The sequence below is a fragment of the Ahaetulla prasina genome, chromosome 15, assembly GCF_028640845.1.
Source record: "Ahaetulla prasina isolate Xishuangbanna chromosome 15, ASM2864084v1, whole genome shotgun sequence".
Taxonomy (NCBI): domain Eukaryota; kingdom Metazoa; phylum Chordata; class Lepidosauria; order Squamata; family Colubridae; genus Ahaetulla; species Ahaetulla prasina.
The window spans coordinates 18,375,601-18,398,995 of record NC_080553.1 but is presented as its reverse complement, the minus strand read 5'-3'; the positions used below and the strand labels follow the sequence as shown (position 1 = coordinate 18,398,995).

At 50.8% G+C, this 23,395-nt stretch overlaps 2 protein-coding genes across 3 annotated transcripts in view; both read left to right on the top strand.

Annotated features, from left to right (window-relative positions):
* The window catches only part of LOC131185903 (uncharacterized), a 10,925-nt gene extending 7,771 nt beyond the window's left edge, over positions 1 to 3,154 (top strand). Inside the window, exon 2 of the mRNA XM_058158887.1 lies at positions 2,218 to 3,154. Within this exon, the coding sequence (XP_058014870.1) occupies positions 2,218 to 2,330 (113 nt within the window). The 3' untranslated portion in view covers positions 2,331 to 3,154. The remainder of the gene's footprint in view (positions 1 to 2,217) is intronic.
* CORO1C (coronin 1C) overlaps positions 1 to 23,395 on the top strand; it is a 27,949-nt gene extending 4,554 nt beyond the window's left edge. The window contains exons 1-11 of one of the 2 annotated variants that reach the window (XM_058158881.1): positions 8,809 to 9,243; positions 10,698 to 10,897; positions 16,270 to 16,392; positions 17,817 to 17,946; positions 18,195 to 18,376; positions 18,810 to 18,929; positions 19,815 to 19,919; positions 21,275 to 21,420; positions 21,685 to 21,742; positions 21,872 to 22,117; positions 22,308 to 23,395. In XM_058158881.1, coding sequence (XP_058014864.1) covers positions 10,703 to 10,897; positions 16,270 to 16,392; positions 17,817 to 17,946; positions 18,195 to 18,376; positions 18,810 to 18,929; positions 19,815 to 19,919; positions 21,275 to 21,420; positions 21,685 to 21,742; positions 21,872 to 22,117; positions 22,308 to 22,427 — 1,425 coding nt within the window. In that variant the 5' untranslated portion in view covers positions 8,809 to 9,243; positions 10,698 to 10,702 and the 3' untranslated portion in view covers positions 22,428 to 23,395. Of the gene's footprint in view, positions 1 to 8,808; positions 9,244 to 10,697; positions 10,898 to 16,269; positions 16,393 to 17,816; positions 17,947 to 18,194; positions 18,377 to 18,809; positions 18,930 to 19,814; positions 19,920 to 21,274; positions 21,421 to 21,684; positions 21,743 to 21,871; positions 22,118 to 22,307 lie in introns of those variants that run through there. The other variant, XM_058158880.1, reaches the window with a different exon arrangement.

Here is a 23,395-nt window from a genome sequence, read left to right as displayed (position 1 = left end):
TCTGACTTTAATTAGGCAGCAGGGGACCTGCAGTCTTCCCATTTGGGAGACAGATTAGTCAGATTGTTTCTACCAAATAACTTGCTGAGAGTAACTTGGAGCCGCTCTAATGACTGGCCAAACAATAAAGTTAAGAGAAAAATTCAAGGGCAGTTAAAAAACAACAACAATCCCTCTCATAAACAAAACTCGGCTGAAGTTCATCAAAAACCATGCTTTAATAAGTTGAGGTGTCACCAGTGAAATGCACCACCGGATGATCTTAAGGGTGTGGAGTGCTCCCCCTGCAGAGGATCAGGGTCATGAGTGGGTGGAGGGAAGGAGCATCTGGCCAGAAAGGGGCAGATAGCCCTTATCTGTGGTAATGCAATTAGTTTTCCCTTTCTCCCCTGGCTTTTAAGCCCCTGCTCCATAATGTCGTTTCCAAAGCAGTGAAATTCAAATAATGCTAGCAGCAGAGTCTAAACCAATTAGAACGGAGTAATTGAGCATCCGAGGGAGAGACCAAATGAGCCATCGGATCAGACCTGGTGGCATCCAGAAGACGCTTAGGAATCCCTGTCTTCCTAGAAACATCGCACCATTCAGATGTAGTGGAGCAAAATGTGACTTGGGGCAGCCAGGCTGGGCTTCGGCTTGGGGTTCAAGGGACCAAAGTGGGGAAAACCCCTTACTGGCCACTTTTCCAAGCTTACTTTTTGAGAGGCTTTTCTCTGAATTGTCCACAGGGTAGGCTGAACGGACAGAGGTGGCTGCAAAGTTATAAAATAGGGGACGAAGAAGACAATCCACCACTGCGTGCCCTGAACCGGGCTTTGTACCAAGTGAGTGCGGAAAGCACCCTGTGGTTTGAACTTCCCCAAATCCGGTAGATGCAGATTTTCTGAGTTTTGAGAGGCCCTGAATTAAATAAACACTGGCTTTCTAACTTCTCCCCTATATCATCCCTTGGAGTGCATCGTTTTCTATCTTTTTTGACTTCTTCCGTCTCCAGTGCTCCACAGAGCAGTCTTTGTAATTAAAGCAGATGACTCCAAGGTGGGGCTTCCCCCTTAACTTCACGTCCCGTTGTGGTGCCCTCCAGACATGTATTACACCACAATTTCCAGAGTTCCCAGCCAGTGGGGTTGACTGCTCCTCATGCGGTGAGGAGGAGAAGCTGGGCGAAAAGGCAGATTCTCACCCCGATGTATGCCAAGTTGCCAGAAGAACAGGAGTTAACTCCCGGTCTGTCTGTCGAGATATAAAAAAAGATTAAAAACAGCCTGTTCAAGAGAGGAAGCCTCTCTTGGTCTTGAAAGGGGTTGTAAAAGCAGATGTGGAAGAGGCTGTGAGGAAGGGCTTGGGAGGGAAACGCTGAGTGGACAGATGAGGTTCTCGTCTGTGGATGAGATGCTGGGTTGAACTGTGGATGAGATGCTAGCGCTCTTCTGGTGGTGCTCAGAGACATGGTCTTCCATAAAGAGAATCGATCGAAAGGTTGGCAGTTCGGTGGTTCGAATCCCTAGTGCCGCATAACGGGGTGAGCTCCCGTGACTTGTTCCAGCTTCTGCCAACCTAGTAGTTCGAAAGCAGATAAAAAATGCAAGTAGAAAAACAAAGACCACCTTTGGTGGGAAGGTCACAGTGTTCTGTGCAACTTCGGCATTGAGTCATGCCAGCCGCAAGACCACGGAGACGTCTTCAGACAGCGCTGGCTCTTGGGTTTTGAAACGGAGATGAGCACTGCCCCCTAGAGTCGGGAACGACTAGCACATATGTGCCAGGGGAACCTTGACCTTTACCTTTAAAGAGAATATTGGTAGCTCAAGGTTGAAAGGAGGGGCCCCTGGTGCTCTCTGAGCTTGGTGGTTTTCTTGCAGACGTTTCATGACCCAACTAGGTAACACCATCAGTGGTGGAAGGGAGTGGGGTTTGTAGAGAGGAGGAGGAGGAAGAGAAGCAGGAGGGCAATGATAGTGGGGTCCATCCTGATCTCTGAGCTTGGTGGTTGACTTGCAGACATTTCATGACCCAAACTAGGTAACATCTTCAGTGCAGGGTCTGGTCTTCCTCCAGAGTTGGGCAGTGGCTCTGTTGCTCGAACCCTTGCTCTCTATGGGAGGGTCTGTGGCCCAGAGAAATCCAGAAAAAAATCCAGACATCCTTCAAGGAAGACACTACGCTCATGTTGAAAAGGTTCCTTGTATCAAGAGGTGCCAACTTTTCTATTCTCAGTGCCAGCACTGGAGACATCACCTCACTCGTTTCTTGGCTCCGGCAGCAACACCAACCAGATGTGCTCTCCCGAAGCATCAGCTAGCACAGCTGAGGGATTCTGGGAGCTGTAGTCCAGCACATAGGTGGATGCCTTTCCTCTGGTCTTAACCGGACACCACTCAGCAGCCATGGAAGCTGGTGGGGAGCAGCATCTGAGGACAAGACACATTCATTTGTTCACAGCTGCCTTGTGGTGTGCAAAGATGCCAGAAATCTTTCCCCAAAAGGTCACTTTGGAAATGGGGACCTTACCCTCTTGGCTTCTCTAGCTAGCCTCGTGGTCACGAAGGTTACCTGCTAGAGCTTGAGTGCATTTCGGAATAAAATAATATCAGGGCACGGCTGCCAGCCATAACTCTGGAGGAAAACTTAAGACACAACCTTGGCAGAGTTCGCTGCAAGACCAAGGAAGATCATTGCACGTGTTTAACCCTGTTGCTCTGATAAGAAAAACTAGGTCCCCGAGGGAAAGAAAGTGCCAAAAAGAGAGAGAGAAAGAGAAAGGGAAAAAAAAGAAAAGAACTTAGAGCTACACCCAAGAGAAGGGTGTAGAACAATTAATAAGTGGAACGACTTCTCTGCAGAAGTTGTGAATGCTCCAACACTGGAAATTTTTAAGAAAATGTTGGATAACCATCTGACTGAGATGGTGTAGGGTTTCCTGCCTGGGCAGGGGGTTGGACTAGAAGGCCTCCAAGGTCCCTTCCAACTCTGTTGTTATTGTTATTGTTAAGGGGAGGGAATGACCAGCCCTGAGCTGCCCTGTTATCAGCAAGTGGGAATATTCTCTCTTAGCTCAGAGGGGGAAAGAGAGAAGGTCTGGTGGTGTGAATGAGGCCACAATGTCAGTGATGTTTGATTTGGTTGTAAATTAAAATGGGGTGTGTACAAAAAATGCCAATATCGACGGGGGGGGGGAATTGTATTTAAACCAGTTTTATTTCCTGGTGATGAAATCCTCATTTAGACCAGGAGTCGACAGCCTGGGAGGAGGGGTGTCCAAATCAGGGGTCTCCAACCGTGGCAGCTTTAAGCCTGGCGGACTTCAACAGTTGAAGTCCTCCAGGCTTAAAGTTGCCAAGGTTGGAGATCACTGCTCCAAATAATTCCCCTGAAGGACAGCTCCCAACCTCTCCTCCCTCTGGCCATGCCTTTTAGGTGTGCCCTGGTTGTCTACTTTTCGACTTAATTGGAATATTCTAATTTCAATCTTTGCATTCGGCCTGGAGCGATTTTTCACGAGAGCTTCTTTGCCCAGAACCTCTCGGCTTGTTGTTGCTGGAGGTTTGGTGGGGATGCTTCGCGGCACATGCCGTTCGGTGCACGGAGGCCTTCGGCAGTTTGCGTCACAGGCGCTTGTCCTTCAGAAAGCCTTCCTGGTAGTGCTAATCTTGTGTTTGGGTGCTCACAGGGCAGTTTAAATCCAGACATGCTGAAAGCCACGGTGGTGCGTTCGTTGCTCTGCTTTTTTCCCCCGGAGAATTACGAAATACACTTCTTGTACTTTTCCTAAACTGTTTGCTTTTATGCTTCTGGTCTGACTTGCTGTGGGAAATCAACAAGATCTTGTTTTCAACAGTTGAATTTTAGCTTTCCTTTTTTCGCCGGTTGGTTTCAGGCTGAGCAAAGCAGATCCGTCTGTTAATGCAGTTGCAGAACGAGGGTTCCCGTGACGGGTGTGTGTGGACTTCCTTGCTTGTCATTGCACACCAGTAAGGAAACAAGAGTACATGGAGGTGAAGCAGAATAGTTGAGAGAGGAGGGCCCAGATCCAGTGAGAAAATGGGATCACCAAGGAGCGGAAGGATGTTTGCTCGCTCGCGATGTTTGTAATTTGGAAATTTTAGAACGGTTGAAACAGAGAGATTAAGCGCTCTTGTTTGTTTTCTCTGGCCTTCTCTAAGAATGTGCTCTTCATAATCTTAAAGTGGGGTTTGTTGTCTTTTGTGGTGTATTTTCCGGTCACTTCTATAGCAGGATGTACTTCCTCATGCCCTCCAAGCATGGGGGTTTCGTTTGCTTGCCTCTTTAGAGCTTCTTGCAAACAGGAGACCGAGCCCCACTGCGAATATGTACCTTGTGACAAGGTTGGAACATTAGTAAATTCTTAAAAATTCAGTTTAGATCCTCCTTCCAAATGTACCTGGCAGGTTTGAAGCTCCCCATTGGAGGAGCCTTCACTTCCAGTCACGGTTGCTATGATGTTCCAAAATGTGGCTAGCCGTGCCTCCCAAACCATCTTTCTCCTACGGTGTGGAGGCTAATATTGATTGTACCTGGCCATATTTGGAAGGTCTTGTTTGCTTAGGACAACTAAAAATCGAATGATGTCCCAGGGACCCTGCTTGTCAAAGCTGAAGCTGTAGTTGAGTTCACCAAAGTGGCTGGTCCGCTTGTGATACTGGGTGACATTCATGTACATGAATTTTGACGGAGGGCAATCATTGGGTTCCTTTTTTTTTTTTTAAGTGTCGGCATCAAATTCACCAAGGTCAGACTTGTAATTGTCTTGACAACCCATGCAAGCATTGCAGACCTCTCCTGGCCTCTTCCCCACAGGAGTATTGTGACCAAGGCCCAAGTAGTGATTACTAAACACAATTCAGTCCTCAACAAGCTTATTTTATTAAAACAGCTAAGAATTAATTCATTCTCAGCTTTAGTCCAAAACAAAACTCTTAATAACCAGTCCTTCGGCCTTATCACCAACCTTTGATGTCTTTGGCAACCTGCCAAAAGCTTTTCTTGGCAAAACCCCCCACAAAGTTCAAGAAACACTTACCAGAAACCGTGGAATCGATGTTGCTTTTCTACAAAGAACCCAAAGGCTCGTTGCTGCTCTTTTAAGCCTTATGGGTGGGGCCAATCATCTTCTGGCCTTACTCTCGAGTCGTCCTTTTTGCTTCAGCTGCTCTTGCCTTCTGGCAGCTCTTCACATGTGTGCACTAGGAACAGGTTCCTCCTGTTCCTCTGCCTCTCTGCTGTCTGCCTCTGGAGGCTTCCGGAGTCCGCTCATCGTTCCCAGATGGCCCTGGCCCCATCTCTGCCTCTGACGCAGAGCCCTCGTCCGGGCCTTCCCCAGCCTCCAGGACTGGCCCGTTGTCCTCCCCAGCCTCCTCACTGTCCGACTCTGTTGCCAGGTTGCTGGCAGATCACAACAAGAAGCTCTGCCCTCCAATTGGATCAGCATTGCTGCTCCTGGCTGGGGAATTCTGGGAGGTGAAGCCCACAGGTCAAACCTTGACCTTCAACCTCACAAGCCCCTAATTTTTTGCAATTTTAGATATCAGCAATGCCCCCCACCCCACCCCTGGCCTTCACATGGGAAGGAAGGCGTGGCTTTCAAGAGCAACTGACAGGAGGCCCAATAAAGTCAATTTATTATCTCCTCCAGTTAGTTATAAGCTGCGGTGCAGGATGGACAAAGGATTTCCTTTTATCTTCTCCCCAAACGTGGCTGAGGACATTAGGAAGCCTCTGAATTAATGAGCTCGTTAAAACGAAGCGCCTCCACATATGTGCCCCCCCCTTCCTCTCTCATTATAACCCCCCCCCAAAAAAAAATCACTTCAGGTTCCTTTTTCCTTCCAGCCACTGTGATAAAAAGTGAGCCAACATTTACAGCCTATCATCATCAGCTGGTTTCTCTCTCTCTCTCACTTCCCTCCCCTCCCCCCAACTTTTATCATAAGGGGAAGGAGCATCGGTTGCATCTTGCAAAACCTAATTAGGTAAAGGCACCGAAGGCTTCAGGGCTTTGAATGGGGCTAGAGCGGCCCTCTTTGGCTCTCAGGCAGGAGGTAAACCTTGTTTTCTTTTTCACATGACCCCTTTATTGGAACCCAGAGCCCCTCCCTTCTGTATTATATTGTTTTCTTTTGCAAAGGAGCCTGATCAAAAATCTGCACTCTAGATCCAAGGGTCGCTTGGGGGAAACTTCTAACAGAAGAAGAGAGTTGGAAGGGACCTTGGAGGTCTTCTAGTCCAACCCCCTGCTGAGGCAGGAAACCTTATACCGTGTCAGACGGATGTCCCATCTCTTCTTTCAAACTTCCAGTGTTGGAGCATTCACAACTTCTGGAGGCAAGTCGTTCCAATGATGGATTGATTTCTCACTGTCAGGAAACTTCTTACTTCTAGCTAGGTTGCTTCTGTCCTTGATGAGTTTCCATCCGTTGCTTCTTGTCCTGCATGGTTCCTGCTGAGAAGGACACAGTCAGAAGGAGAGATCTCTGAGCGGGTGGAGAGACAGAATATATGCACACACAAAAAAGGGGGGGGGAAATATCAATGGGGCTGTGGCACATCAGCCTAAACTTCGTGCCCATTTTTAGAAATGACTTTTCTCAGCTTTTCTCATCCTTGGTGCTCTTTAATTTACAGACTCCGTGTAAAAAGGGCACTTCCAAAATATTAAATTCTGTCGGCGTGACTTCATGCACATAGCATTTCAGCCACACCTAAAAAATGCAATATAGGGACTGTTCCCTAGAAGACAGCCAGCTCAAGCCCTGAATATACATATATATGTATGTATGTATATGTATATATAGACACATACACATATACATACGTACCAGAGGTGGGTTTCAGCAGGTTCTGACCAGATCTGGAGAACCGGTAGCAGAAATTTTGAGTAGTTCGGAGAACTGGTAGTAAAAATTCTGACTGGCCCCGCCCCCATCTTTTCTCTGCCTTCCACTCCCCTAGAGTGGGGTGGGAATGGAGATTTTGCGGTATCCTTCCCATGCCATGCTCACCAAGCCATGCCCACTAAGTCACACCCACAGAACTGGTAGTAAAAAATGTTGAAACCTACCACTCATACATACATACATACAGATATAAGCATCCTAATTCTTTCATTCCTTGACAGCTGAATTAGCATGGTTCTTCTCTCCCTCCCTCCCTCTCTCTCTCTCTTTCCTTGTGGCAGTGAATTCAGGAGGAATTTTAGTCCTGAAGGTGCTTCCGTGGTAGAAACACCAGGAAAGGTTGGGCGAAGCTCGTAGGAGGAACACCAGCCAATGCGTTGCTCTGTTTTGAAGGCCGCCCCACGTGCAGGCCCTGCCTTGCCTCTTTGGCAAAACAAATGCGGAAAGGATTCACCCCACGCAGAAGGAGAAGGGTGCTGCAGCCCAGAAGGGGGGGGGCTGTCGTTTGGGGGGCACGATAGGAGTGTGTGTGTGGGAGGGGGTGTCCTTTGAGGTGTCATCCTTGCAGGGCGCTTGCTCTGCGAGAATGCCGGTGACTAGAGACGGTCCTTTCCTTTCCCCATCCCTTCCTTCCCTTTGCCGGTTTGGCTAAGTTGGTGGAGGTTTTTTTTCCCTCTCTCTCTCTCTCTCTCCTGTGGGTGCACTGAATTTAGGGCTCAGCAACATGAGAAAAATCTGGAGGGGAGGGAAATAAAGCAAAATTTCGCACAGCCCGGTATCTTTTGTAAGATTGATGTGGGAATTAAGTCCTGAACGTTGGCGTGGGATTCTGCCATTTGCCTAAATAAGGGGGTCCCCAGCAGATGCCGGCGGAGCCATAACAGAGTTTCAAGGGCAGGGGGAGAATCTGGAGGGCTTTAAATGGAGATGTGGGGGGTCCTTTCCTCCTGCAGCTTCCTAGTTTTTCCCTGGGAGGGCCCTTCCTGGCTTTCTGAGTACTCGGCTCAGCCCTGTTTAGCACCTCTTGGAGCGTCCCAGTCAACACACTCACACACACTTCCCTGGTCAGAACACCAGAGACCACTTAGATCGAGTCAGGGCAGAGCCAGCCTCGTCCTTGTGGCTGACACCCCCCCCCCCTCTCTCTCTGCAGCCCAGGCCAAGCCTCCTCCATTCAGTAGCAGAAAAGAGGAGCTGGAAGCTGCCAGGCAGGGTCATGGGGAAGTAACGGGCCCCCCTCCTGCCAGGAGGAGCTTCTTTGCACTAATGAGCCATCTGCTCGACAGCCTGCAAAAAATATCCCCCATCCCAGAGGCAGCCGAGAGGAGACCACCGTTCTCCCACATCGCTCAAGAGTGGTGGGTTGTTTTTTCCCCTCTCCTCCTGCTCAGCGGCCCCGAGGGCTGCGAGGATACTGGGACTCTTCGGCAGCTGTCCTGAAGGTGGACAGGCATCCCTGATGCAACCCCCCTTGGCTAAGTCTTGTTAGAAAAAGCCCGTGACCCCCACCCCCGAGATTCCCAGAGGTCTGGGGGGATCTTAGGAACACTTGGTGGCGTGGTTTCCTCCCTGGGTTAATTGCACCGTCTCCATTGTTGTCGGTCTGGTCACTTTCCAGAATCGCTGCTGGAAGTTCCTCTGGTTTTTATTGCCATGAAGAGGTGGGCCCGCTGGATTTTGAGACCCGGATCTACAGACCAGAGCATTGCGGTGCCTCTGCCGGTCAGCAAAAGCGGGAAGCTCTTTTGCCACCATTCAGGATGCAGCCAGGGCAAAACAGAATGTTTTGCGGTTTAGCGTTTCTGACATCCGTTGTGTTTTTTTTTTCCTTTTTTTCTTCCTCAAATCCGGCTCACATCCTCCTCTGCTGCCCATGATCATCTCGTGATTGTCTGAAGAGAGATGACCGAAGAGAGGCTGTCTTTGTTAGGTCTGATTGCAAAGTGTGCATTCGGCCTTCTTCCCCTAATCCTTGTTTGCAAGAGAGACGGATGCAAGGGCATGTGCGCGTATGGGGCAGCAATGGACGGGGCTCTTTCGGCTTTCTGGCCTGGTGCCCTCCAAGGGGGTCCCCTGCCAGGCCCAGAGTTCCACCTGCCCCCCAAGGGGGAAATTCTGAAAACTTGGAAGGATGTTAGGCTTTGCCAAAAACCCACGGAGCCGTGATGCTGGCAAGGGAAGACGTGGCCCAGATAAGGCTCTCGAGCGGAATCTGTTTCAATTTATTCCCTTTGTTTTAAAGGAGGCCAAAGGAAGAGATATTCATTGTGCAAATCTCGGCTAAATGTTGATTGAAGCGATATTTAAATAAGCCCTTCATTGTTTCGCAGTAAGTTAACTCGTTTGTTCTTACGCTTCCTGCCGGTCTCAAACCAGTTAATTGCATTCTTCGTTGTGCCGCTTAAAATGAAAACGTTACAAATATTGGACGGTTATTCCACAATATTTGATTTAGCAACTGGTGATTTCGGATATTTTTTTTTTTTATGTCCTCGGTAACAATTTTGAGCAATGCTGTTTGCGGTTTGGAGGTGTTTTTGTTTGACTGTTATTGCTAGACTGTTGACGTTTCTTCCAATGAAAACAATTAACATATATTAAACAAAAATATCTGTTACAATCCAGCAGCTTATTTCTGGGCAGCCAGGCAAATATTGTTGGGTTTAAAATTTGAATAATAATTGGACAGATTTGGAAAACCAACCTTAGATTTTTCCCTTAGGGCAGCCCAGAGGGAGCCTGCATTCAGGGCAGGTAGGATTCCCAGTGAACCGTCCAGCTGGTCCTCGACTTACAACAATTCACTCAGTGACCGCTCGAAGTTACAACGGCACTGGAAAAAGTGACATGACCAGTTTTCATACTTATGACCATTGCAGCATCCCCCATGGTCACGTGATTTACATTCGGACGCTTGACCGCTGGCTCACATATATGACGGTCGCAGTGTCCCGGGGTCACGTGATCCCCTTTTGCGACCTTCCAACCAGCCAAAGCCAAGGGGGAGCTGGATTCGCTTAAAGACCGTGTCACCGGATTCGCTTAATGACCGTGTCATTTAAGAACTGCAGTCATCCACCTAATGAATGTGGCGAGAAAAGTCATAAAAAACAACAAATTTATCACTTAACAACCTAAATTTCGGGCTGAATTGTGGTCATAAGTCGAGGACCTCCTGTAACTGGTTGGGGTCGCTGCCCAGAATGAGGAAGTTGTTCCTCCCAAATGTCAGGAGGACTTCCTGTCCGGGGGCGGGGGGCGGGGGGCGGGAGCTGAATCGTAAGCCGCGACTGCCCCTCTTCCGGGGAGGCCCTCCCGTTGGCCAGTTGGGGGCCCCCTTGAGCTATTTCTCACAAGGTGAAACTGATCCCAGTCAAGGATATACATATATATCTTTTATATATATATATAAATTATTTATATATATATAAAACAAATTATATAATTTATACATATATTTATATATATATATATATATTTATATATATATATATATATCTTTTATATATATATATATATCTTTTATATATATATTGGAAGTGTCTTGGCGGCGTTTGACGAAGTCTCATTCGTCATCTTCAGGCTTCAGCTTCGTGTTCTTGCTCCCAGAACACGAAGCTGAAGCCTGAAGATGACGAATGAGATTTCGTCGAAACGTCGCCAAGACACTTCCAATTTTACGCGGGAGAAAACCCGAATAACCAAAGACCTACATACAAACACCCGCGAAAACCTCAGAAAACATATATATATATATATCTTTTTCCACCTTCTCTTCTGCAGAAACGATGAGACGAGTGGTACGACAGAGCAAGTTCCGGCACGTGTTCGGCCAGGCGGTGAAAAATGACCAGTGTTACGATGACATCCGGGTGTCCCGCGTCACGTGGGATAGTTCCTTCTGCGCAGTCAACCCCAAATTCGTGGCAATAATCATTGAAGCCAGCGGAGGTGGAGCGTTCCTGGTTCTGCCTTTACACAAGGTAAGTCAGGAGATTATTGTTATTTTTTTTTTTTCTGTTTCCTGTAATGTTGAAGGTCAACCCTGTAACTTTAATGCAGCCTCACTTATTGCAAGACTCCCGGATTTCCTCTCTGCCCAAGCTGAACGTGCAAAATGCGCTAAGGATGAAACAGCAGAGGGACGATTTGGTATTTCCTAGCAATCTTAACTACCCCTGACTCTTCATCCGTTACCTAAAATTTCTCCCCAGGACGGTCTCTGAAGTTGTGGGTGCTCCTAACAACACTGGAGGTTTTTAAGAAGAAATTGGGCAGCCATTTGCCTCAAATGGTATAAGGGTTTCCTGCTTGAGCGGTGGGGGGGGGGGTTGGACTAGAAGACCTCCAAGGCCCCTTCCACCTCTGTTATTCTGTTATTTTAGGGAGTGCATATGGCAACGAACCCTTTCCTAAGCAGAACACAGAGCTAGCTGTGGTCCCAAAGGGCACCTATAGTCCAAAGTGGGGGCAGAATCCCACCCCACCCCGCCCCAATCCTGCAGGCGAAAACGACCCCTGCCTCTCTGTATTGTACCAGGTGAACGATTGGAGGGACTTGGCTCTTGCTTTCCTGTGTAAGTCAGGCCAAGCGTGGATTTGTTCTCTGCAACCCACATCCCTTTGCAGTGAGTCATGGAGCTGGGCCGGCCTCCCCCTCCCTCCCCACTGATCTCCAGCCCAGGGAAGAAGGACGCTTCCTTCTTTGCTCATTAGGCCAAGCCGAGAACTCAGGGAGGCTCGGGGTGTGGGGGGGAGGGAGAGGGGCGGCCTAGGCAGCCCCCAACCTGCAGCCCTGGACCTCAGCCCATTTCTCGGGAGGCGGGTTGGTGATGAAGAGGGCCAGTGGTGGGTTTCAAATTTTTTTACTACCAGTTCTGTGGGCGTGGCTTGGTGGGCGTGGCTCAAAATTTCTGCTACCGGTTCTCCAGAACTGGTCCGAACCTGCTGAAACCCACCTCTGAAGAGGGCTGAGCCCAGCCCGCTGCTGGCCCCGGAGAGAGAGGGAAGCTCAGGGCACAAGGCTCACTTCCCCTTCCCCCTGCCGGGTTCTGGGAAATCCACACCCTCCTCTTGCAAAGATCCCTTTGCGGTGTAATGGATGCCTTGTGGGGGGGGGGAACTCTGGGAGAGAGCGGTGGGTGCAGGGCCCTTTCCTTTTGAGCAGCAGTTGGCGAGGACCCTGCCCCAAAGAGGGGAAGAGCTCAGGGCAAAAGGCCTCCTGGGCTAAACCTCCCCAGCCAGCTGCAATCTTGGTTGCCCGCAGCCTGCCTGATAAGCTCCTCTCCTCCTCCTCTCCTCTTCCTCTCCTCTCCACCCCAGAAGCTTTGCCCCATGTCCCCCACAGCAGAAGGAGGGAGGCTCAGGCAGCAGCTGCCTATCTCATGGGGAGCAGGCTCTGCGCCTTCGGCCCGGCCTCCAGGCTCGCTGGCAGCCTCCTCTCCCGTTTTTTCCCCCAGTGGGCTCCGTTCGAGAGGAGCCGCGTATTGCGCGCCTTCAGCCTCGCCTCGACAGGAGCTGCAGCATTTTCCACGAATCAGTCGTATCGGCAGCAGTCGGGGCCCTGGCAGTGGTTTTTTTACCATATATGGCCATTAGAGCTCTTTCGGCTGCAGCAGCCTTCGTCCTGAATAATATCCACCCTCCACTTTGATTGGCCACTCGGAGCCCACAGGATGGAGGGTTGGCTGGGAGCTGCTGCTGCAGCCACTTCAAGTCAGGAGGAGGAAGAGGAGGAGGAGGGTTAACGCTCTTTCCTCCCCACCCACCCAACCCCGCTCTTTCTGGTGTTCCCTGCCCTGCACCCTCCGGGCACCGGCTGGGCAGCCTGGAGAGGGCAGCCCGGGCGGAGCAAATGTGCTCTGCCTGGAATTGCAAGGCAGGTGGAGAAGCCCCCTCCTCCCACCCACCCCCGCCGCCGTCTCTGTTCCAGGAAGGAGGCTGGAATGGCAGTGAGTGGGCACCCAGCACCAGCCTGCTAAACCCAGGAAATCCATTCCTTCGCAGAGGTCTTTTGTTTCAATAAAACAAAGGAACTTTGGACAGGGAAATGGAAGGGAAAGGAACGCCTAGCCAAACGCCAAAGGCTCCCCTCCATTGCTCCTGGAGATTCAGAGAGGATTTCTCCCAAACTAGGGGGGGGGGGGGCTTCAGCTCCCAGAATTCCCTGTCCAGCGCTGAGGTGGCTGGGGATTAAAGTGGACCCTTCTGGAGGGCAGCCGCCAGGTTAAATGAAAGCCGGGGGGCAAAAGCTGAGCTCTCATCTTGCACCAGGCCCTACAAACCCTTAATTGGGAGCTTAGTGCCGTGTTTCTCAGCCCTGGTCTCTCTTAAGACTCCAGCCGTGCTGGAAATGAAGAGCCCTTGCTTTCTGGTCCATGGAAATAATAAAATCGTTGGAAGGCCCAAGAAAGGTTTTCCTTTCCAAGCCAAAACTTTGTCTTTTGGGTGGAGTTCCTCTTAAATTTGATTTTTTTTCTTCCCGTTTCCCTTTCCTTGATCAGTGAGCCTCAGCCAGGAGTTCACGGTTTGCCTTCAGTGTTACTCTGCAAATACAGATTTTTTCTCCCCTCCTTTTTGTTCTGGAGTCACCGGGGCTCAAATCAAGACCCAGCCGGCTCTTGGAAAAACCTCCAGATTGCGAGGGGCCAAAGCCGGAAGAGTGGTGGGCAGGCTGGCTCCAAGGCTCTAAAGGATATCCTTACTTTTCCCCTCCCAAACAATTTATTCCCCTTAAATAAATAAACAAGCCACTGCACAGATACACTGAAGGATTGATGTTGTTGGGGGTTTTATTTGCTTTTTTGGTAAGGCTGGATGTGTTTTTCTATGGGCACTGCCGGGTTCGGTCATCTCAGGCAAAAGCACCCTTTTTTGTCCTGCTGGCGTGAAATTTCACTTAGTTTCTCCCCCTATTGTGGTTGGTTGTCCCCTCCCAAAAGTTGCAGCTCACAGTTTCCACAGGAAGTGTGTGCAAATTGTTGCCTGCCGCTGCGGAGGGTGGGGCTCCACACCATTGGGTGGTGGTGTGAATTGCTCGGCTGTCCCTCCAGCTTCTGCTCCCCCCACCCACCCCCCACAGCGAGGAAAGACTGGGGGGATTCTGGGAGTTGAAGTCCACCCATCTTGAAGCTGCCAAGGTTGAGGCTCGTTAGCCTTGCTTCCCTATCTCATTTCCCTCTCTTATCTTACAAAACTAGGTGTGCCACCCTCCCCTCTGTCCTTCCAAGACTTTTGTTTGACCTTGAACGCTCCTCCTTGCCCCAAGAGAGACCGATGGAGCAGGAGGGCCCTCGAATTCTCTTGCCGTTGACATCACCACCCATCTCCACGGCTGTTTGGGGTCTCCGGAGTAGCTGGAATCATCTCTACCCTCAGTCTTTGAAGGAGGGTGGCCTCCCGAGGCCAGGTCCCCCTCCCCCCCTCCCCCTTTGTGGAATGGCAGCTCCTCCTTATCTCACAGAGGGTTAGTCATGGTGATCCCAGCCGGCCTCATGGATGATTAATGGCCATTTGTCATGGGCTGAATTGGCAGCAGGGCCTCTCCATTTAAGCCTGGTGCCTGGGCAGGAACCATCTGGGCGCTCTCGGTAGACGTGGGGGCCCCTGTTAGGAGATAAGCGGCGGCTGGGGTCTCTAGCCTTGGGGGCAAGGGGTTGACTGCCTCAGCAGATCCTATTTGGCATTCCAAACCCATCCTCTGTGATCTGGCCTCCTGCCCCCTCTGCTCCATCCATAAAACGTCCATATATATCCATATATATAAAAGCCGCCAATGCCACTTTCTAGGTGTCCCTGTTTCCCTTTTTCTGAACTTGGATCAGGAAAGGGAAATAATCCAGGAAGGATTTCCCTGCATACAAGGCAGGGCTTGTCCTAAGGAAGAACTTCAACCCAGGACATCTGTGCAGAAATATGTCCGTCTGTAGATCTTGATTGAGCTGCCTTTGGGGGCAACTATGAAGCCCTGGATTGGAAGGCCCGTATGTCAAAGAAATTAGCCGTCTTCCTTTTTTGCAGCTCACTGACACGCCATCCCTCCATCCCACCATTCCTCCATCCCTTCCTCATCCCTCCAACTCTCCATCCCTCCCTCCATCATCCATCCCTCTATCCCTCTCGTCCTCATCCCTCCCTCCACTCCCTCCATCATCCCTCCATCCCTCCTTCCATCATCCATCCCTCCATCTATCTATCCCTCCATCATCATCCCTCCATCCTTCCCTGCCTCCCTCTATCATCACTCCATCCATCCCTCCATCCGCATCCTCTGTGTCTCTGCTGTGTTTCTGGGTTGTCCCTCTGTGAGCCAATGGCTTTTCCACCGAGGAACTTAAGTGCTGCCTCCCAGCTGCGCCCACGTCCCTCCCCCGGCCACGCATTCCCCCCCCCTCATCAGGAGGAAAGCAGCCTGGCTCCTGAGTGCAGGAGGTCTTTGCTGGGCCTCTCTCCTTTAAGACGCTTCCTCTTTGAACCTTCCCTTCGGCTGAGCTTCCGATGCTGACCGGCAGGCCCAAGGTAGACCGCTTGCAAGACTCGCCAGTTCACGCTGCTTCTGAAGCCTTTGGTAGAGTGAACTTTGGGCTTTAAAGGCTAACCTTCCCAGCGTTGGCTGCTGCGCAATCACCCAGGCCGCAATCCAAGGGTCATCTGGCACAAAGAGCAGAAGGCTTCTCTGGAAATCCAGCCCTAAACCGCCAGAAGCCCGAAGGGTGTGCCAGCCCTTCCCTGGACGGGATGCAGCCCCGCGGCTCCTCACGAGCAAACCTTGTGAAATGAAGCTCCTGCTTTTCTAGAGAGCTGATGCACTCAGACGGGGTGGGGGGACATTTGCAGGGAGACCATAACTTAATGATTGAGCCCACCCTTCCAGAGGTGGCTTTCAGCAGGTTCTGACCAGTTCTGGAGAACCGCTAGCGGAAATTTTAAGCAGTTCGGAGAACCGGTAGTAAAAATTCTGACTGGCCCCTTCCCATCTATTCTCTGCCTCCCGAGTCCTAGTTGATCGGGAGGGAATGGGGATTTTGCAGTATCCTTTCTTCCCCTGGAGTGGGGAGGGAATGGGGATTTTGGAGTGGGGACAGAATGAAAATTTTACAGTATACTTCCCCTGGAATGGGGTGGGAATGGGGATTTTACAGTATCCTTCCCCTGCCACACCCACCAAGCCACATCCACGGAACCGGTAGTAAAAAAAATGTGAAACCCACCACTGCACCTTTTCCTTGCCGAAATTCCTCGGGGCCCCAATTCTACAAATCCAAGAGGAGCTGCCAAGGACATGTTTTTGCGACTCACCCGCGTACCTGCAACTCAGCCTCTGGCTGATGGCCTCCTTCATCTCCTCCTCCTTCAGACAGGTAGAATCGACAAGTCGTACCCCACCGTTTGCGGCCACACGGGACCAGTGCTGGACATTGACTGGTGTCCTCACAACGACCAGGTGATCGCCAGCGGCTCAGAAGACTGCACGGTGATGGTGAGTGCGGCACCTCGCTTTGGTTTCTGGCAGTTGTTCATTGCTCATTCAGGTAATGCTTCCTAGCCAATCGCCAGGCCCCGCTGAGCAGATGGTTTATTAGTGGGTGCCAGGGATGCGAAGCGGAACTAATGTCATTAGGAGGTCTGGCTGGGAGTTTAAGCATCTGAGTGGAGGGAGAGGGGCGTTTGCTTCTAATCCTGGCTGCCTGCGGAGACTCGTGCAGCACAGGAGGAGGAGAGCCGCCTGCAGAAACGGCTCTTAATGCTTCGGCCGGATGGCGGATATCCTCGGGAGCTCACGCGGCTGCGAGGCTGGGCACGGGAGCCTCCATTCCTCCAGGGGGAAGTTGAGCACAATGGGCAGCTCATCACCGCCTCCCTCTGGCCCTCCTGCAAGTCAGCGTTTGGCCAGAACGTCAGCCAGGGTGACAAATCCTGGCAGCTTTTAAGATTTATGGACCTCGACTCCCAGAATCCCCCAGCTAGCGATGGATACTTTAAAAAAAAAAGGGATTTTAATTACAAATGTGTCATTGAGGCTGTTGGCCGTTGGCTGCTGGGCATTCAGGGAGAATCAGGGTGCCAGTAAGGGTAATAAATGAAATAATGAGGGACGGCTTACCATTTATATTTCATGGTAGCTAAGCAGTGTATGAAATGGGAAATGGAACCCCCCCCCTTTCAAAGAAAGATGGAAAGTAGTGAACTCACTGGGGGCTTTGAAGGACGCTTAGCACACGCTTTGAAAGAAAACGTGTTGGGAAGCAAGAAAGAGTCAAGGAAAGAGAAGTGAGTTTGCTTCTCTCAGGCTCTGAAACACACCAAGTTGGGCGGCCATCCAGGGAGTTCACACGGGTTAGGCAACATGTTTTAGCCGAAGGCAGAGTCACAGGACGGGTCTTCTGGATAGTCAGGCTGGCCCCACCAAGACCCTGTTGTGACCCAGGCCCAAGTAGGTAGTAGGAAACTCAAGTCAATGAAAAAACAAACAAACTTTATTCGAACAGGTGAGAATTACTTCATTCTCAGCGTAGTTCAACTAAATTAAAGCAAAATTCTCCCAACACAAATTCCTCAGTCCTATCACAAACCTCGGTCCAATTAGGCAAACTGCCAAAGGCCTTTCTTGGCAAACGTTCAGAAGTCCCCATACAAAATAAATGCAAGAAGACGAAGCTATCAATGTTGTTTTCCGGCAAAGCCCAAATGCCATTGCTGGTTTTTTTAAGCCTTATGGGATGGGCCAATCATCTCTCGTCCTCTTCGTTTGAGCTGCTCTTGCCTTCTGGCAGCTTCTGGCAGCTCTTCTCATGCGTGCATTAGGAACAATGATGAGAGCTCTGCGTTGGAGGCTGAGGTGGGGCCAGGGCCTTCGGGGAGTGAGGTGCGGACTCCAGAACCCCCCTTCCCTTCTCTTGGCAGGTCTGGCAGATTCCAGAGAACGGTCTCACGCTGTCCCTGACGGAGCCTGTGGTCATCCTAGAGGGCCACTCCAAACGAGTGGGCATTGTAGCCTGGCACCCCACCGCCCGCAACGTGCTGCTAAGTGCAGGTAGGCTGAGAAATGGGGTGCAATAGGCTTGCCTGTGGGGTGAGGCTTGTTTGGGTGCCTCAAAGCCCTTCAAGGGAACTGCAGAAGACACAGCCCTGGATCTGAGTTCAGCAGGCAGTGCTCCTGCCTCCTCCTCCTCTTCTCTCTTCCTCCTCCTCCTCTTCTTCTTCTTCTCTCTTCCTCCTCCTTCTCCTCCTCCACTTCTTCTTCTTCTTCTCCTCCTTCTCCTCCTCCTTCCTGTCCCCCAGGCTGTGACAACGCCATCATCATCTGGAACGTGGGCACCGGGGAGCCCCTGATCAACCTGGACGATATGCACCAAGACATGATCTACAACGTCAGCTGGAACCGCAACGGCAGCTTCATCTGCACGGCCTCCAAAGACAAGAAAGTCCGTGTCATCGACCCCCGGAAGCAGGAGATCATGGCGGTGGGTCTCCAGGGGTCTCCCTCGGAGGGTCAGGCTGGTCGGGGGTGGGCAAGCTTGGCAGGGAGAGTTTCTGTCTTGCGAATGAGAGCCAGGACCTAATTCGGCCTCGAAGCGTCACACCACGTAAAATCAGAATCGATCTTCCACATCATATTGAGAAACTAAATTTGACACCAGTTTTACCTGTGACGCCAGCCTTCTCCTCCCCGGGGCTCTCCAGAGGTGGGGGTGGCAGCTCCCATGGTTCCCAGCCAACAAGGAGGAGCTTGCCTTACGGAGTTTTGTTTACCCTGGTGCAGCTGTGAAAGTCAGCCTGGTGGAGTTCCAAGGCCCAGCATCCTGGTCCTCGCCCTGCCTGGGAGCAAAGTTGAAAGTTGTGGTTGTTTTATGCTGTTGGAATGTGACCCCCCCCCCGCTCCTTTCTCTCCTCCAGGAGAAAGAGAAGGCGCACGAAGGCGCCCGGCCGATGCGCGCCATCTTCCTCTCGGATGGGAACGTCTTCACCACGGGGTTCAGCCGCATGAGCGAAAGGCAGCTGGCCCTCTGGAACCCCGTGAGTGTCCCTGGGGGGCTGGGTTGATGGGGGGGAGCCACTCCAGAAAGACAGGCGTGCATTGCCTAGAACAGGGGTCTCCAACCTTGGTCCCTTTAAGCTTTGCTGGATGAGGGACTCTGGGAGTTGAAGTCCACAAGTCTTAAAGGGACCAAGGTTGGAGACCCCTGGCCTAGAGCAGTGTTCCTTGTCCAGTTTAAGGCGGGCGGACTTCAATTCCCAGAATTCCCCAGCCAGCCACGTTTCCAGCAGCTTAAATACAGAGAGGAAGTTAGAGAATAGCTTCTAAAACGATGTACCCAAGGCAAAGGCTTCCCCAAACTTCCTCTCCGTATTCCAACTGTTATAAACGGGGTTGGCTGGGGAATTCTGGGAATTGAAGTCCACCCACCTTAAAAGTGGGCAAGGTTGGGAGACACAGTCGGACACATAAATAGATGATAGATAAGACTAAATAGATGGATGGATGAGAAAGGGAGGGAAGGAGAGAGAGAATAAATCTGCCATCTCTGGTCAACGGGAGGCTATCTAAGGCCATGTGCGTGGGTGAGTAGCCAGGTAGGTAGGTAGGTGGACGGACGGACAGACAGACAGACAGTCAGATATAAACATCACTGATATAGATGATAGATTAGATAGATGGATGCATACATGCATAGATGCATAAATGGAGGATAGATACATGATAGATAGATGGTAGACTAGGTAGGTAGGTAGATGCATACATACGAGAGAGGGAGAGAGAGGGATAAAGAGAGATAGAGAGAAGTTTGGAGAAGTGTTTGCTTCAAGTACCTAATTTTGAAAGCTGTTTTTCAGCGAAGGAGGCAGTCTGTCTTCCAGATGCCTCTTCTTGAAATAAAAAGCCATCTTTTTGCGTTGCAGAAAAACATGGAGGAGCCCGTGGCCCTCCATGAAATGGACACCAGCAACGGCGTTCTGCTGCCCTTTTATGATCCGGACACGAACATCCTTTACTTATGCGGGAAGGTGAGCCAAAAAAAAAAATAAGAAGAAGAATTTTGCCCCAGAATTGGGAGCAGTAAACGCCCAGCTTATTCCTCAGTCTTTATCACAATAAAGTGTTTTTGTTTTGTTTTTTTTAATTGACGGGAAAGGATTTATTTATAGATGGCTTTGGAGCTGTTTTTTCTTCCCTGGGATTTGTTTTGGGATTCCCAGGATGCAGGAATAGCCTCTGAGGAATTCCCCCCCCCCACCCGTTTCTTTGGAAAGTTCCTTTCTTAAAAAGAAAGCATGAAAAAACCCAACAGAGAATATTATTTGGCTGCACTCAGTTTCTGTGCTGATCCGTGCCTGGAAGCCTCCTGGGTCAGGCCCTGCTCAGTTGGCTGTTAGCAAAGTGTCCCTTGCCTTAACCAGGCCTGCCCAGCCCTGCCTTCGTAGTGAGGTTACCCTCCCACCCAAAGGTCTGGATGATACCCCCCCCCCTTTCCCTATTGTTTAGAACAGGGGTCTCCAACCTTGGCAACTTTAAGCCTGGAGGACTTCAACTCCCAGAATTCCCCAGCCAGCTTAAAGTTGCCAAGGTTGGAGTCCCCTGGTTTAGAAGACCTTCAGAGACCGAACTCTTCAGCCAGGCTTTTGGGGAGGGGGACCGAGAGACCCCATTTCTTTTCCGCTTTTCATACAGTAAATGGTTTTACCGTAATTCTTGTTTTGATTGTTGTCAGCCGTCCAGAATGGTTGGGAGTCGGGGATTGGGGCGGGCAGGCGTATGTTGCCCTTAATAATAAATAAAGTCAGGTAGTCTTTGACTTATAACAGTCCGTTTAGTGACCGTTCAGTTACAACACACCGAAAAAAATGGCTTACCGCGATTTTTCACACTTGCGACCGTTGTAGCAACCCCATGGCCAAAATTCAGACGCTCGGGAACTGACTCGTATTTATAACGGTCGCAGTATCCCGGGGTCACCTGATGCCCCTTTGCGACCTTCTGACAGAATAGAATAGAAGAATAGAATAGAATTCTTTATTGGCCAAGTGTGATTGGACACACAAGGAATTTGTCTTCGGTTCATAGGCTCTCAGTGTACATAAAAGAAAAGATACCTTCGTCAGGAATCATACGGTACAGGGGAAGCCATTGGGGAAGCCAGATTCGTTTAACAACCATGTTACTAAGTTAACACCTGCAGTGATTCGCTTAACAACACTGGCGAGAAAGTTCATAAAACGGGGCGAGACTCACTTAACCGGTATCTCACTGAGCAGCAGGAATTTTGGGCTCTGTTATGTCCGTAAGTGGAGGACTGTATATAGACCCTCCCCTCTGGAACCTGGTCTGGTAACCCCTCCTCTTACCCCCACCCCCCCCGCAGGGCGACAGCAGCATCCGCTACTTCGAGATCACGGACGAGTCACCCTACGTGCACTACCTCAACACCTTCAGCAGCAAAGAGCCCCAGAGAGGGATGGGCTTCATGCCCAAGAGGGGCCTGGATGTCAACAAGTGTGAGATCGCCAGGTGAAGAGGGGCAGGGGGGAGGGGAGGGGGTTAGCCGCCTGACAACCTCAAACCCTGAAGTGCAATCCGACACAGCCAAGCTCTGGAGTCTCTTGAGATGAAAAAGGTTGGCCGGCTTTAGGACGGCAGGAGCTCCATCGCTGGCCTTCGGATTCTCGGCCTGGTTTCTGATGACCAGGGAAGGGAGGGAGGGAGGGAGAAGGATGCCCCTCCCTCTCCAGAGGTCACTGAAATGGTGGCTGGTTTTCTCCATCTCTCTCCCAGGTTCTTCAAACTTCACGAGAGGAAGTGCGAACCGATTATCATGACCGTCCCCCGGAAGGTGAGCCCCGGTTCTTCTGGGTTCGGGAGAGTCGGCCAAATTCTCCGAGGCCGGTCAACTGACTGGATGGACGCCTGTTGTTGTTGTTGTTGTTGTTGTTTGACTCCTCCTCTTCTTCTCCTTTCCCAGTCTGACCTCTTTCAGGATGACCTCTATCCGGACACGGCTGGGCCCGAAGCCGCCCTGGAAGCCGAGGAATGGTTTGAGGGGAAGAACGCCAACCCCCTGCTCATTTCCCTGAAACACGGCTACATCCCAGGGAAAAACCGGGACCTCAAGGTGGTCAGGAAGAACATCCTGGACAACAAACCGGCTGCTAACAAGAAGAGCGATCTCATCAGCACCCCAAAGAAAGCGGTGGACACCTCAAACCCTGTGAGTAGCTCCCCCCTTCCTTCTGCACCAGAGAAACTCCTCCTGGTCCGAATCCGTCCTTTTCTCTCAGCCTCGGCTGCTCTTAGCCAAGCTGGGTTGGGGGCTTCCCTCATCCTCCCGCTCCCCATTCCGGCTTCCCTCCCGTCCCTCCTTCAGGACCCTCTTTTTTGTCTCTTTCTCCTTGTCGCAGCAAAACGAAGCCAAATTGGAAGAAATCTTGAAAGAGCTCCGGTCGCTAAAAGACACAATCGTGCATCAGGACGAGCGCATTTCCAAATTAGAACAGCAGGTGGCGAAGATGGCCGTCTGAGAGCCAGCGGGGGTGGGTGGGTGGGGTGGGGGGCGGGGAGGGATCTACGGCAGGGGGAGGAGGAAGCAGGATTCGGACTGTGAGCCGCCTGCAGGGCTGCTGAGAGGGACAGGCACAGCCGGCCAGCCCAGCCCAGCCCAGCCCCATCACGGCCGGTCAATGGACGCATCCCGGCAGGGCAGCCAAGTCCTTCCTAGCCAGCAGCCCATCTTGTGCCCTGACGTCTTTCTGGCCATTGCAGAGCAGACGCTGCCGCCTCCTTCCTGGCGTTTGTCTATCGGTCGGTTGGAGGGTCAGCCATTCCACGGGATCCTGAAGACGCCGGGATCCCTGCCGAACTTCCTAGAATCGGGGACCAAAATTTCTTCGTTTAAAACACACAAACACACATAGACAGGCGTTTTGTTTTTTCTTACTTTCAAGTTGCCAAAATCCAAAACTTTTTATCATTTTTTTTTTCCTTTCTAGCATTTTTACAGTATTTTGTGTTTTTAACCTAAAAGGACGTTGTGCATTTGTGCCATCCGAGCAACAAATAAGTTGTGTATGCCTGTTTACTTTTGAGCACCCGGTGTGGCCGCCCCACTGCCGGCTCCGAAAGACCAGTTTTAATGTTTTCACCTTCCCGATTTCTGGTTCCCCTGAAATTTGTGTGGATTTGAGGAGGGGGGGGGGAGGCGGCCTGGCTTTCCCACCCAGCCATTCCACGGGACTGAACCCCCCACCCCCACTTCCCCAGAGTGTCTTCTCTCAAATCTGGGGGACCTTTATTCCAACATTTGTTGAGCTTTGGTTTAATCTTAATCATTGTGTCAAATTTTGGCATGTTGTGATTGCTGATTTCTGGGTCCATGTTTCCTGCAGATGTTTGTTCCTATTTATCATTCAGGTGTTACAAGGTTATAAACAAAAAAAAAATATTATGAATTTGGGACATTAAGGACAAATGCACTAAATTTTGCAAGCTG